The sequence below is a fragment of the Prosopis cineraria genome, unplaced genomic scaffold, assembly GCF_029017545.1.
Source record: "Prosopis cineraria cultivar Desert tree isolate PC_DT_omini unplaced genomic scaffold, ASM2901754v1 PC13, whole genome shotgun sequence".
Lineage (NCBI taxonomy): Eukaryota > Viridiplantae > Streptophyta > Magnoliopsida > Fabales > Fabaceae > Prosopis > Prosopis cineraria.
In genome coordinates, this window is record NW_026555344.1 from 34,370,287 (window position 1) to 34,383,125 (window position 12,839).

General features: G+C 27.4%; 1 protein-coding gene across 1 annotated transcript; it reads left to right on the forward strand.

The window, feature by feature from the left end:
- The first annotated feature begins 1,415 nt into the window (after window positions 1–1,415).
- LOC129290385 (probable glucan endo-1,3-beta-glucosidase A6) lies at window positions 1,416–3,768 on the forward strand. The gene is made up of 3 exons (XM_054927142.1): window positions 1,416–1,770; window positions 1,860–3,158; window positions 3,350–3,768. Exons 1-3 carry the CDS (start codon window positions 1,713–1,715, stop codon window positions 3,388–3,390), a joined length of 1,398 nt encoding a protein of 465 aa, XP_054783117.1. The 5' UTR covers window positions 1,416–1,712; the 3' UTR covers window positions 3,391–3,768.
- The last annotated feature ends 9,071 nt before the right edge of the window (window positions 3,769–12,839 follow it).

Below are 12,839 nucleotides of genomic sequence, written 5' to 3' on the forward strand. Positions count from 1 at the left end.
AAAGTCAAATATATTAATAAAATAAACGACTGCAAATATAAATTAGTAAATTTTAACCATCTCTTTTCTCAATTTATCCTTGTTAATATTTTTTTTAAAACATAAATAAAAATATTTAAAAAATATAATTATTAGTTCTTACAGTTTTATTTTTTTTAGTTCTTATAGTTTTTTTAATATTTTTTATCTCTATAAAGATTAAAAACATTGAAACTTTAAAGACATAAGTAATAAATATCATTTAATCTTGTTGAAACTATCAAAATTGAAAACTTCAAAAAAAAAAAATAAAAGAACAAAAAGCAAAAGTTAATAAAATTACAGGGATCAATAATTTTATCTTCCCAAGTATTTATAAATATTTTATGAACATATCAATTTTTTATTATTTATACTTCTTTATTAGTTAAATTATAAAATTTTATATTTTTAAAAATTTTATTATTATATATTTTCCAACATATAAGATTTTATATCATTTCCACATTCTTTTATCATATATATATGTCACTCATTATATCAAATTTTGCATTATTTATGTTTTTAATAAATCAACTTTAACATAAAAAAATCACATATAACATAATCTGTCTTTTTAATTATAAATTTTTTTTAATAATTATATATTTAAAAATACTTTTTATTCTATTTATATCTTCAAATAATTTTTAATTTATCAAATTAATTTTTTAATACAATAACTAATTTTTATCAATCTGATTATTACTAAATGAAATTTTAACAAGTAATTTTTTATCAAACTGAAAACCAAATGCACTACTCTCTTTATTTAAAAATATAAAATTTTTTTAAAAATGTGAATGTTAAAAAATATAAGATATTTTTAATTTTTTAAAATATAATTATTTTTTTAATATTTTTATTAATAATAATTTTATATTTATTATAGGGTGTTTAATAAAAGTAAGTATAAAAAAATAAAATTAATTTAAAAATAAATAATTATTAAAAAGTAAAATTTAATTAAAATATTTTGAAGTATAAATTTATGAATTATCCGCTTGTAGGGCAGACTGTAGCACGTAGAGTCTATGTCGAAGTCTGGCATAGAATTAGAGGCACCCTGGCCTTCTCTCTTCAGCCAGACTCAAACGGCTAATTTCAGCTTTAAAGCAAAGTACGTACGTTGGGCCCTTTTTCCACAGCCACCATCTTTCTCTCTTTTCCCTTTTTCGCCCTTTCCTCGAACCTCATCACCCTTTCTCATTTCATTACCTCACACATCCTCACTCATCTTCAACCAATATCCCATCACCACCGCCAAATGCAAACAGACAAAGCTCCAATTAGCTGCAAGTGGGCCCTACTTATAGCCACCGAGAAAATTTAGATTGCCCGTCCCTGCTTCCCTCTCCCACGTTTTAACTTCATTAATTATTGTACTTTTACTAATCTTTCCCCAAAGATAGTGACGGAATCAATAAAGAAAAAGTTTCATATTCCAAAGTTCCTCTCCTTCCTCACCCACAATCACACCTTCGTAGACTTAGTCCTCGTTAACAGTCCAACATCGATCTCATTGATGTTTTTCTTCCTTCTTGGATCTAATCTCTGCTTTCTTCAGTTTCTCATTCTTCTTTCCCATTAAAAATTTTTTCTCTTTTTCACTCATGACACAGCTTATAGCTTTCAGCTTATAGTATTATATATAGAAATATACTGAGCTGAACAAGGAAACAGACCTGCTAACAATGGCTATTATGGGTTTTATTTTCCTGTTCGTCTTGTTCTTCTTGGTGTCTGTATCAAGTAAGTAATGTTTTCTTCACAAAATCGTTAATCTGGCGATCTGGGTTTGTTCGTATTGGGTTTATTTCTAACCCCTTTTGGTTTTACAGGTGCAGAATTCTCGAGCATTCCAGGGATTAACTATGGCCAATTGGGAAACAATCTGCCGTCGCCATTGAAGTCGGTGGAGCTCATCAAAACCCTCAAAGCCAAGCGCGTCAAAATCTACGACGCAAACCCAGAAATCCTCAAAGCCCTGGCAAACACGAACCTCCAAGTCTCAATTATGGTCCCGAATGAACTCATCGTTAACATCTCCTCCAACCAAACTCTAGCAGACGAATGGATCAAAACCAATTTGATTCCTTTCTACCCCCAAACCCTCATTCGCTACCTCCTCGTCGGCAACGAGGTCATCACTAGTAGCCCGCCGGAAGTCTGGGCGGCTCTCGTGCCGGCAATCCGACGAATCAAGCATTCTCTCAAAACCTGTGGGATTCACAAAGTCAAGGTGGGAACTCCCTCCGCCATGGGCGTGCTGGAATCGTCGTTCCCTCCGTCGAACGGAACTTTTCGGAGCGACATTGCGGATCGGATCATCAGGCCTTTGCTGCAGTTCTTGGATCGGACGAAGTCGTTCTTCTTCCTGGATGTGTACCCGTACTTCGCTTGGAGTTCGGATCCGAACACCATAAATTTAGATTACACGCTGTTTGAGTCCAAGAACATAACGGTCACGGATCCAGGCACGGGTTTGGTATACCACAATATGTTCGACCAGATGGTTGACGGCGTGCATTTCGCAATGAAGCGACTCGGGTATCCGAGTGTTCGGATCTTCATCGCCGAAACGGGTTGGCCCAATGGAGGAGATATTGACCAGATTGGCGCGAATATTTATAACGCCGCCACTTACAACCGGAATTTCGTGAAGAAGGTTACGACTAAACCGCCGGTTGGCACGCCGGCTCGGCCGGGTTCGATTCTTCCGTCATTCATCTTCTCTTTATACAACGAGAACCAGAAACCGGGTGTGGGTACGGAGCGTCACTTCGGGCTGTTATACCCAAACGAGTCGCACGTGTACGAGATTGATCTGTCAGGGAAGACGCCGGAGTCGGAGTACAAGCCATTGCCACCGGCGGAGAACAATCAGCCATACAAAGGAAAGATATGGTGCGTGGTGGCGAAGGGAGCCAATAAGACGGCGCTTCAGGGTGCTTTATCGTACGCTTGCTCGCAAGGAAACAAAACCTGCGACCCGATCCAACCCGGGAAACCGTGTTTCAAACCCAATTCGCTGGTTTGGCATTCTAGTTATGCCTTCAGCTCATACTGGGCCCAGTTCAGGCCTTTAGGTGGGACCTGCTTCTTCGACGGCCTTGCCACGCAAACAACGAAGGATCCTAGTAAGTGTCAATTAATTTCTTTTTTAAAAAAAGTAATTTTCCTGATTTAATAAATATTTAATTTGGTTGAAATTTTTTTTCTCAAAACTGTACAATTTTCATTAAAAAATAACTTTGTTAAATTCTTAGTTTCTCTTATTTTTTTATTATAACTGCACTAACATTTTTTTTTTGGGAATTTATTGTGGAAGGCTATGGATCGTGCAAGTTCCCAAGTGTGACGCTGAAATAAGCAAGTGGGAATAATCAAAAAAGAAATAAGCAAGTGGGATTTTATTTTGTTTGACCATTGCAAGTGGGAGTTTGATTACTCAACGATTCAATAATTCATGATTGACCATTATCACATTCATATTTGAAAGAAGGAATTGCTGTTCTCATTTGAACACTTGTACTGAGACTGCTCGAATCTGACCCGACTCGAATCTGGATTATCCATTTTGTAATGTCAAGTGTCAGATTTCAAACGAGACTCAATAGATATGTGCGTGTGTTTTATAGAGAGTAACTTATTGCTGATTTAGCTTCGTGAATGTATGTTTCTTCTTTAGGCGGCATAAGGTACCCACCATCATGGGTATATATTGATTGATGAATTGTTTCAGTTTAATCTTCACTGTCATTTTTACTTCAATAATTGTTCATTTACAATAATATATCCTTAGTGACGAGTCTATTTTCTGTCCATTCATGATTGAGATTGACGACTGAAGTCATTGGCCACCACGCCCTTTTTTTTGGGTTTATAAATATTTTTTTTTTGGCCGGTGTTTATGAATATTTATTGAAGTAGTCATCGTCACACTTTAAAATTGTATAAATATATATATATATATATATTTAATAATTTAAACTGAATATAATTTAGGGAGAATATCAATCAAACACCTTGAAAGAATTAAAAAAGGTTTTTTAATTAAGGCATTATTAAATATAAAAATAATGTATAATTTTAAAGATAATTAGCTAATTTATTAAGAATAAAATTTGATTAAAAATATTTTATAATATTAAATGAGAACTATCTTATGTAAGGATCCCCAATTTTCAATACATTTGTTAAAATGATACTCCCTCCGGTCCCATTTATAAGTTCAATTCTAGAAGGTGTATTTGGTCCCATTTATAAGTCACGGTGCGTCTTTTTAGGTAATATTTGAGAGGTATTTCCAAAATTACCCTTCATGAGAGAGAAAAAGTAACAGGACATTACTTTTTAGATTTGTTATATAGGGGCATGTTTGAAATTTTACTTACTTTTATTCCTTGTACTTTTATTGTATTGGTATTGATGAGGTTGGTAGAAATGACTTATAAATAGGACCGGAGGGAGTAACTTTATTTAATAACTTGTTAGAATTTTTTTTTAATTTTTAACCTACAAGGTTGAGTCTAATAAAAAGGATCATATTGGCCAAAAAAAAAATAAAAATAAAAAGGATAATCTCTGCACAATTAAAAAAAAAAAAATCAGACTTCTACATACTTTAATGAATAAGGTATGGTGTTTATGTTTTATAAGCAACTTCGTACTTATATCTGTTTACATCACATCAACTAACAACCCAGGCTATCCTGCCTTTTTATTTTTAAGGTGATGCAGCCCATGGTAGGTCAAAGAAATACTATTGTATTATTAGTGATTTACAAATAGCATCTTTCTATGTCATTTTGAGTCTTTTATTTTGTTTTTAATTTTTGAAATTTTTTCTGTTATTTTATTATTAACTAATAATTAAAATTAATTTTTATTAACAATAAGAGATAAGTTACATGGCTTTTAAAAGTTAAGAAAATAATCTGTACACCTGCACAATAAATAAGTGCAAAATTTATAATGCAACTTGATATAAAATTTAGGAGATAATTTATTTATTTATTCTAAAAATAATGTTGTTTTATATATATTTCATATTATCCTAAAGCTTGGTGTTAGATAATTAATTCATAGAAAATTAGAAATTAATTGGAGTATACATATTTCAATGATTGATTTTTTTACCAATATTTAATAAGAGATAAAAGCAAAAAAATTTGATAAAAAATTAATGACATATTTCGTCCATTTTTATATATAAGAGAGAAAAATTTATCATATAGTTTAAAAAATTAATTAATTATAATAATCATGTCTAAAAGTAAAAAATAAACTAAAATACCCTATTTTAATCAACAAAAGCATGATTTAATTGTTCATTATTAATGTAAATCATGAGCAATAATTTAAGATATGTGATTTTTTTATAAAAAACAAATAAAAAATGATAGTTTTTGGAGGGAGTGCTTAGTTGTAATTAATATGTAAAATTAAAAAAAATCTCCCTCTTCGTGTCTTATACAAAAAAAAAAAAAAAAAATCAAAGAAGAATGTCAATTCCTGAACCCAACCATTGAAGGAGCACCGTAAACCAGCAACTTCTGTAGTGCTACTCGAATTTTAAATATAAAAGAAATTATCATGTTTTTTATTTATAAATAAAATTATAAATTTTAAAAAGTATGTATCATATATAAAGTTAATATTTATTTTTATTAGAAAAAATTATTTCATTAATTATGGGAATAATTTATTTTAGTTTTTTATTTTTAGATATAATTATTATACTTAAATAATTTTCTTAATTTGTATAAGTTAATTATTTTCTCTTATATTCATAAATGGAGAAGTAGAGGGATTATAGTATTACCTATATCTTAAATTATAAAATTATTTTAATAAAGATCTGACATCTTAAAATATTAGATACTTTGATAAAAATAAAGCTTTATTAATAATTTTTTTAATATTATCCTTCATATGTACTCTCTTTCATTAATATTCTTTTATAAATAAAGTATTAAATAGAGAGTATTTTAAAATTTTATATTTTTATCTTTAAAAATTAAAATTATAAAGTATATTTAATAAATTTTATTGATATATATAATTTTACCTAAAAATATTTTATCATTTAAAATATGAGAAATTACTCGGCCATGAAAATTTTAAAGTACTATGACATTTTTAGAAAATAATTTAAACAATTTTGCCTTGTGAAGGAGTTGTTATTATTATTATTATTATTATTATTATTATTATTATTATTATTATTATTATTTTGCCTAAGAAGGAGTTATTTATTCATTTACTATCTTCTCCGACATGAAATTATTGTTTCTCATTCATAAATTCATAAAAGTCAACACGGGGACGTGGTCTCCAAGAAATTCAATTATCGGAACGCGCAATGATCCAATGCCACATGTTTCACTTTCTCAGTCGGATACAACGGCTACTTGCCTACTTGCCTGACGTGACGGACGTTTAAAACTCGTCGCAAATTTTCAGCCGGCACCAGGAAAAACTAAAATAATTTAAGAAAAATGATAATAAATTTTTTTTAAAATATATAAATAATAATTTAATCTCTTAAAATGTAATAATTGTGTAGAAGGTTTTGGAGACTTTTTTATCATTAATAAATTTATATAAATTATTAAATTATCTTTGTTAAAAATAAATAATTCGCAAGTTTTATTTAAATATTCATAACTTTTCTTTTTATATTCACAATAACGCAGAAGCAAATCACAACTTTGCACGTTAATTCCTTATTTATTATTACATTATTGTAAATATAAGAAAAAAAATTATGAATATTTAAACAAAACTTATAAATTATTTATTTTTAATAAGGACAATTTGATAATTTAGATGAATTCATTAATAATAGAAAAGTCTTTAGAGATTTTAATAGAATTATGGTATTTTGAGAAACTAAATTATCATTTATACATTTTTCCAATAATTTACTAGAAACAAAAAAGGACAGCAAAGTCATAAAACCTGTTTTAAAATAATTTTTTTTCTAATTTTAGCCCTATGAAAAATAGAAAGAGAGATACATGCACCATGATCATAGTATATGATGAGCTATAAAATTAAATTTATAATAAAAATAAAATTAAAAAATAATAATAAATAAATATTCATGTGTCTTATATCATAGACTAAAAAATCTCAAAAAAATATTTTGAGAAAATTCTTATAATAAGAATTAGAGAAAGTGTATATTTAATATGTCTTTATGTAATTAATTCAAAATAAATATTTTAATGTATCAATAATATTATTAATAATAGTTTGTTCAATAATATTTAATTTAATTGAAAATAAGTGTTAAGGGAATATTTATTCATGCCAGGTTGAGAAAATGCAACACAAGGCAGGGCCTAACAAAGTAGAGGGAAATATATTCATGTATATAATATTAAGCATATAAAATTTTTTTTCCCCGAACATGTAAAGATTCATGTAGTTAATTTTATATATTTAATGTATTTTTATTAAATCAATTGAAAACTAATAGATTTTAATGTGTAAAGGATATTAAAAGCAATAATTTTTTTAAAAATTTATATGTCTTGATTTAATTAAAAATAAATATTTTAAATTTTCTTATATCAAAACACAAAGTATATATAATGTGGATGGGGGAAAAATGGGAGAATTTTATTGTAAGACCTTTGTAGACAATTTATAAAAAAAATGACGAAAGAAACATTAAAACACACTGCAAGCAAATGAGAATGAAATGAAAATAATTTTGCAAGACAATTGATCAAAGCACCCTTATAATAAAATGAAGAAAGAGCATGTGCAGAAATCAATCTAGACCTTCGACGAAAGAACCAAATTCTTGTGCGCATATCCCCTCTCGCCATTGAACACTGTTTACCATAAGTTGTAGAAGGATTTCCCTTTGACAATGCTGACATGGTCCCATGAGTGAGGCTGTTGCTTAACCTTCAATTATGTCACCGACGATGAAACCGACTTTGATTTAATTTCTAGACTAGGCAATCTGATGATATCACGACTTGTGGATTCAAGTCTACCTCACATGAATATGCTACAGCGATGCATAAAGCAAGCAAAATTATGACTTATGAAGGTCGACCAACCCATTAAATCAAATGAGGAACGAGTCTTCAAATTGGCATGTCATAGTTTGATTTTAATTTTCTGTTAGATAAGAAATGAATCAACTTCATGTTCATATTGGTAGATCCATGAAGATTTGTCTCATACTGGTGCTTCATCACAATTTGTGAACAATTTGTGATTAGTTGTTAATAATGTAAATCTACTTGTAAACACAACAATGTGAAGTTGTTCTTGCCTTAATCATTGTTGTTCCTGATGTAAATTTGTTTCCACTTGTATATAAACTTATTAATTATGATATATCACTTGTCAAGTTGTTATTCTTACTTGTCAATTTTTGGGTGTAGACCATTGGGATCAAGTTATAATATAAAAATGCAAAAGGGTTCGTGGACGTGTAAAATGACTTTGATTATAATTTAAAATTATCTTGTTATACAATGACTTGTTTGAATATTGATAACTAGAATATATTAACAAAAATCTTATGGCACCTGTCAATTCTGTTAATATGGATTGGTATGTGTTCACATTGTGGAGAATGGATATCAAAGAAATAGATTATTTCACACGAAAAGCATTTTTCAGATGTAAATTGTTTTGCAACATCACAATTGCAAAGCAAATGGCTAGGTCAAGGTGTTGCACATTAACAGTATTAAAGTTGCATTGTTCAAAATAATTGTATTTCGTGCTGTAAAACATTACTGTTATGTTGTAAATATAGCAATTGTAATTGTAAATTTCTATCCAATGCTAGTAAGCAAATTAAACTTAAACCTAACACTTTGATGAGGTGCAAGTTGGCATGACAACTTAGCTATGCCCCACAAGAAGGGAAGCAAACTAACTTGGTCCATTACAGTTGATGATTTGAGATCAAATATGCCTATACAAAATTCAAACATGGCTTGTTAAATGATTAACTTTACAAGTAAAATGTTTAATATAATTTGTAAAATTTTTTATGTTTTTTGTTAAATCTAAAATGTCACTTGTTAAATACCTAACTAGTACAAATTCAAACTTGGCTTATTAAATGACTATCTTCAAAAGTTAAAATATAGTATCTACTAGACTTTTAAATTTCTTTACATTGTTTATTAAGTTCATGATGTTAGTTGTCAGCGGAACCACATGATAGTAAAAAAGGTAAATGCACCCCCTCACATTAGAAAATATTACAAGTTGGTATAGAAATTTTACAATTTTTCATCTTTTACTTTTGATACTTTGCCCCCTCTAGAGTAAATAAAAAATATTTGAGTTCAAAAACTTATTAAATATAAAATAGTTTAATGATGCATATAAGATATGGAGAACATATCTATATAAAAGATTATATTAACTTTGTCATTATAATTTTTAAGAAGAAAAATAATAATCAATCTATTTTTGTTATTATAATTTTAATCCTATAGTATAATTATTATTTTTAAAAATATTAATTTTTTATTAAATTATCTCATACCCCATAGCTCCGCCATTGTTACTTGTCAAACAACTAACTTAGAAATTTATATATGACTTGTTAAATGACTAACTTTACAAGTAAAATACCTAATATAATTTGTAAATTTTGTTATATTACTTATTAAGTCTGAAATGTCACGTGTGCAATATTCATCTTGTGTAAATCTATGCATAACTTTTTAAATTACTAACATTATAAGTAAAAATATCTTATATTACTTGTAGATTTTTCTACATTTCTTGTTAAGTCAATAATGCTACTTATCAAATACCTAACATATGTAAATACATATATTACTTGTTAAAGTACCAATGTCACTTGTAAAATATCTAATGTTATTTGTTAAATTTAAAATGTTACTTGTATAACATCTGACTTTTGTGAATTCAAACATGACTTGTTAAATGTCTAACTTTACATATAAAATATCTAATATTACCTATAAATTTTCTTACATTATTTGTTAAGTTCATAATATTACTTATGCAATAACTAAGATGTGTAAATCCAAATATGACTTGTTAAATTACAAACTTTATATGTAAAATGTTTAATATAACTTGTAAATTCCCTCACATTATTTATAAAAATTGTAATACTATTTTTACAATATCCATCTTATAATCCATCCATGATTTGTTAAATTACTAATGTCACTTGTAAAACATATAATATTATTTATAAATTCCCTTACATTATTTGTTAACTATACCAATGCTTTTGGGAAAAAAATAAATATATCAATACTTGGTAAATTCTCAATTAAACTAATCAAGACAGTTAATTTGAACATTAAAAGAAGCACAAATATATTGCAGCAAATGGTCAATTTACATTTCAAAGATTTTAACATTAAGATTGTAACATCCATGCATCTCCAATTACAAAGGGAAGAACATCAAAATGAAACTTTCTTTTAACTATGTCATTATTGCTCTTTTTGCATATGTTGTCTAGTTGTTTGATATTAATGAATGGACGGATGCAAATCTTGAATTATTTGAATGTTGCACCAGCTACAATCAACAGCCTCTTCAATGCTCTTAAACTCTCCTTTATTTTTTTCTTGAAATTCTTTTTTGAATTTTTTGAATCCTATTATTTGTTCTTCCTTTTTTTTCCTTGTTTTCCTTTGTCCTCCTTTGTCCTCCACCAAATTTATAACCCTACAAAAAATTAACTTTAACCCTATTACCAATAACTAAAACTACTTGTAACTTTGCTTACGCAACTTATCAATCATCTAACTCCACTATTTACATGTGCTTGTTAATCTAGTGGATGTATTTGTAATTATGGTTTCCATTAGTGTAAATTATGATTAATATATTTCATTCACTTTGACACTTCACTAGGAAACATTTTAATTGTAAAATTAGTATAAACAAGAAGTAAATTCTCTAACATCATTTGTCATTCACCAATCATAACTTTTTCATTCTTCCAAATCAAGTGAGGATTTCAAAACATGGAATGGAGAAGCAACAGTCAGAAAATGAAGGCGTGCAATAATAAATGGGCAAGTCACAACTCTTAAATGATTCCATGAATATAAAAAAAATAACAATGCAAAGTTAGAATGGACAATCTTAAATTTCTATCTACCAAGTTTTTTTTTTCCCTCTTCGAGCATCAAAACAATGAAAAGAGAGCTACGAGATGCAAACACGATAATTCGCTACAATGTCCACAATGCCTTCGCTTCACATAATGGCACACTTGGTATCGGGACAAATTCCTCAAGCAATCACCTTTACTTTCATGAAATTGGCTCCCGATGGAGTCTTTGTGCAAATTGTGGGAAGTTAACTTTGATCTTCATTTGAAAATGACTTCCCTAGCATGATAGCTTTTTGTTTGTTTAAACATTAAGGCTTTCTAGTAATTTCATAAAATTTTTTAGGGCTTTTTGGTCATTTCACATAAAAAGATAATTTCAATTTGGGCCTCAAAGTCTACAGTATTTTCAAAAATAATTTTGTTTGATTTGTAGAATCTGTAATTCGGGCAAATAAGGCTTATTCGGTCAGGCTCAATTTGAGTCGAGCTTATTCAAATCAAGTTTAAAATATTTTACCTTATATAAAAACCTGATATATCCAAGCTCAGCCCCAACAATTTCAGGCTTCAGGCTTATTTGAGCTGGCCTGAATACCTGAAACTTTTTAAAAATATTTTTTCTATTTTTTGAACTAATTTTAATTTTCAAGTCACTTTGTTAAGCATAAAATAGTATTTTGGCTTTAAAAGAATAAAAAAATAATAACTTATCAACTTTGTACTTAAATAACTCCTTTACTATTTTATTTTATTATGTATAATTTATTCATGAATGTTTTCTTTACTTATAAATTAATATAATAGTTGTTTAAATATTGCTCTTACCATAATCATATATAAATATTTTAATTATATTATATTATTTTAATTATGATCAAGTCGACCTCAATTCAATCATAATTAGACCACTAACTTAAAATCATTGACCCGATTATTTAAAAGTTTTCAATAACTTTTAAAAAATAAAAAATATTTATTATTATATTATATAAAATAAAATCATTTAATTATGAATAAAATATTTTTTTAATTATTTTTAAAATTTTTATATTGTTTAACCCCTACATACAAGAAATCTTTACTCTAATTTATTTTTAATTTTTAACCAAGTATGGCATGGACAATAACTAAATAATTATTCAAAGATATTTTTCTATTTTTTATGTTTATCTAATAATAAAGTTGAGAATTAGTATATGCCCAAATTTTATTTTTAAAATTATTTTTAATTTAAATTTTTATTTTAAAATTAATTATCTTATTTTATAAAAAATATAAAATATATTTTTCGGAATACTCGAATGATGTATAGGACTCAAAACTTTTTTAAAAATAATTGGGTCTTAAAATATAAAATTTAATATTAAAATATGTTTTAAATATTATTTTGAGATATTTTATTGATTAAAATAATAAAAATATGAAAATATAAATATTTTAAATTTTTTTAAAAAATAACTACAATGATACACTCAAATATATAATATTGTAGTGTAAAATGACATAAAATTTTAAAGAATTAATTAATTTTATTATATGTTATATATCTTTTAAAAATATTATTTTTATTTGAATATTTGAGATAAGCCCGAACTCGATCGGGCTTGGCCCCAAATAAACTCAAATATTAAAAAAATATCTTTTAGATTTGACCCTAAAATTTTTGAAAATGTTTGAGCTCGAGCTTAGTCCACATTATTTGGTCTGTTTATTTGAATAC

Excerpts from the sequence above, each read along its gene's own strand:
- LOC129290385 (XM_054927142.1), top strand. The coding sequence starts at position 1,713 with ATGGCTATTATGGGTTTTATTTTCCTGTTCGTCTTGTTCTTCTTGGTG. Across the intron at positions 1,771-1,859 it reads CTTCTTGGTGTCTGTATCAA|GTGCAGAATTCTCGAGCATT; the intron begins GTAAGTAATGTT and ends TTGGTTTTACAG. Across the intron at positions 3,159-3,349 it reads GCAAACAACGAAGGATCCTA|GCTATGGATCGTGCAAGTTC; the intron begins GTAAGTGTCAAT and ends TTATTGTGGAAG.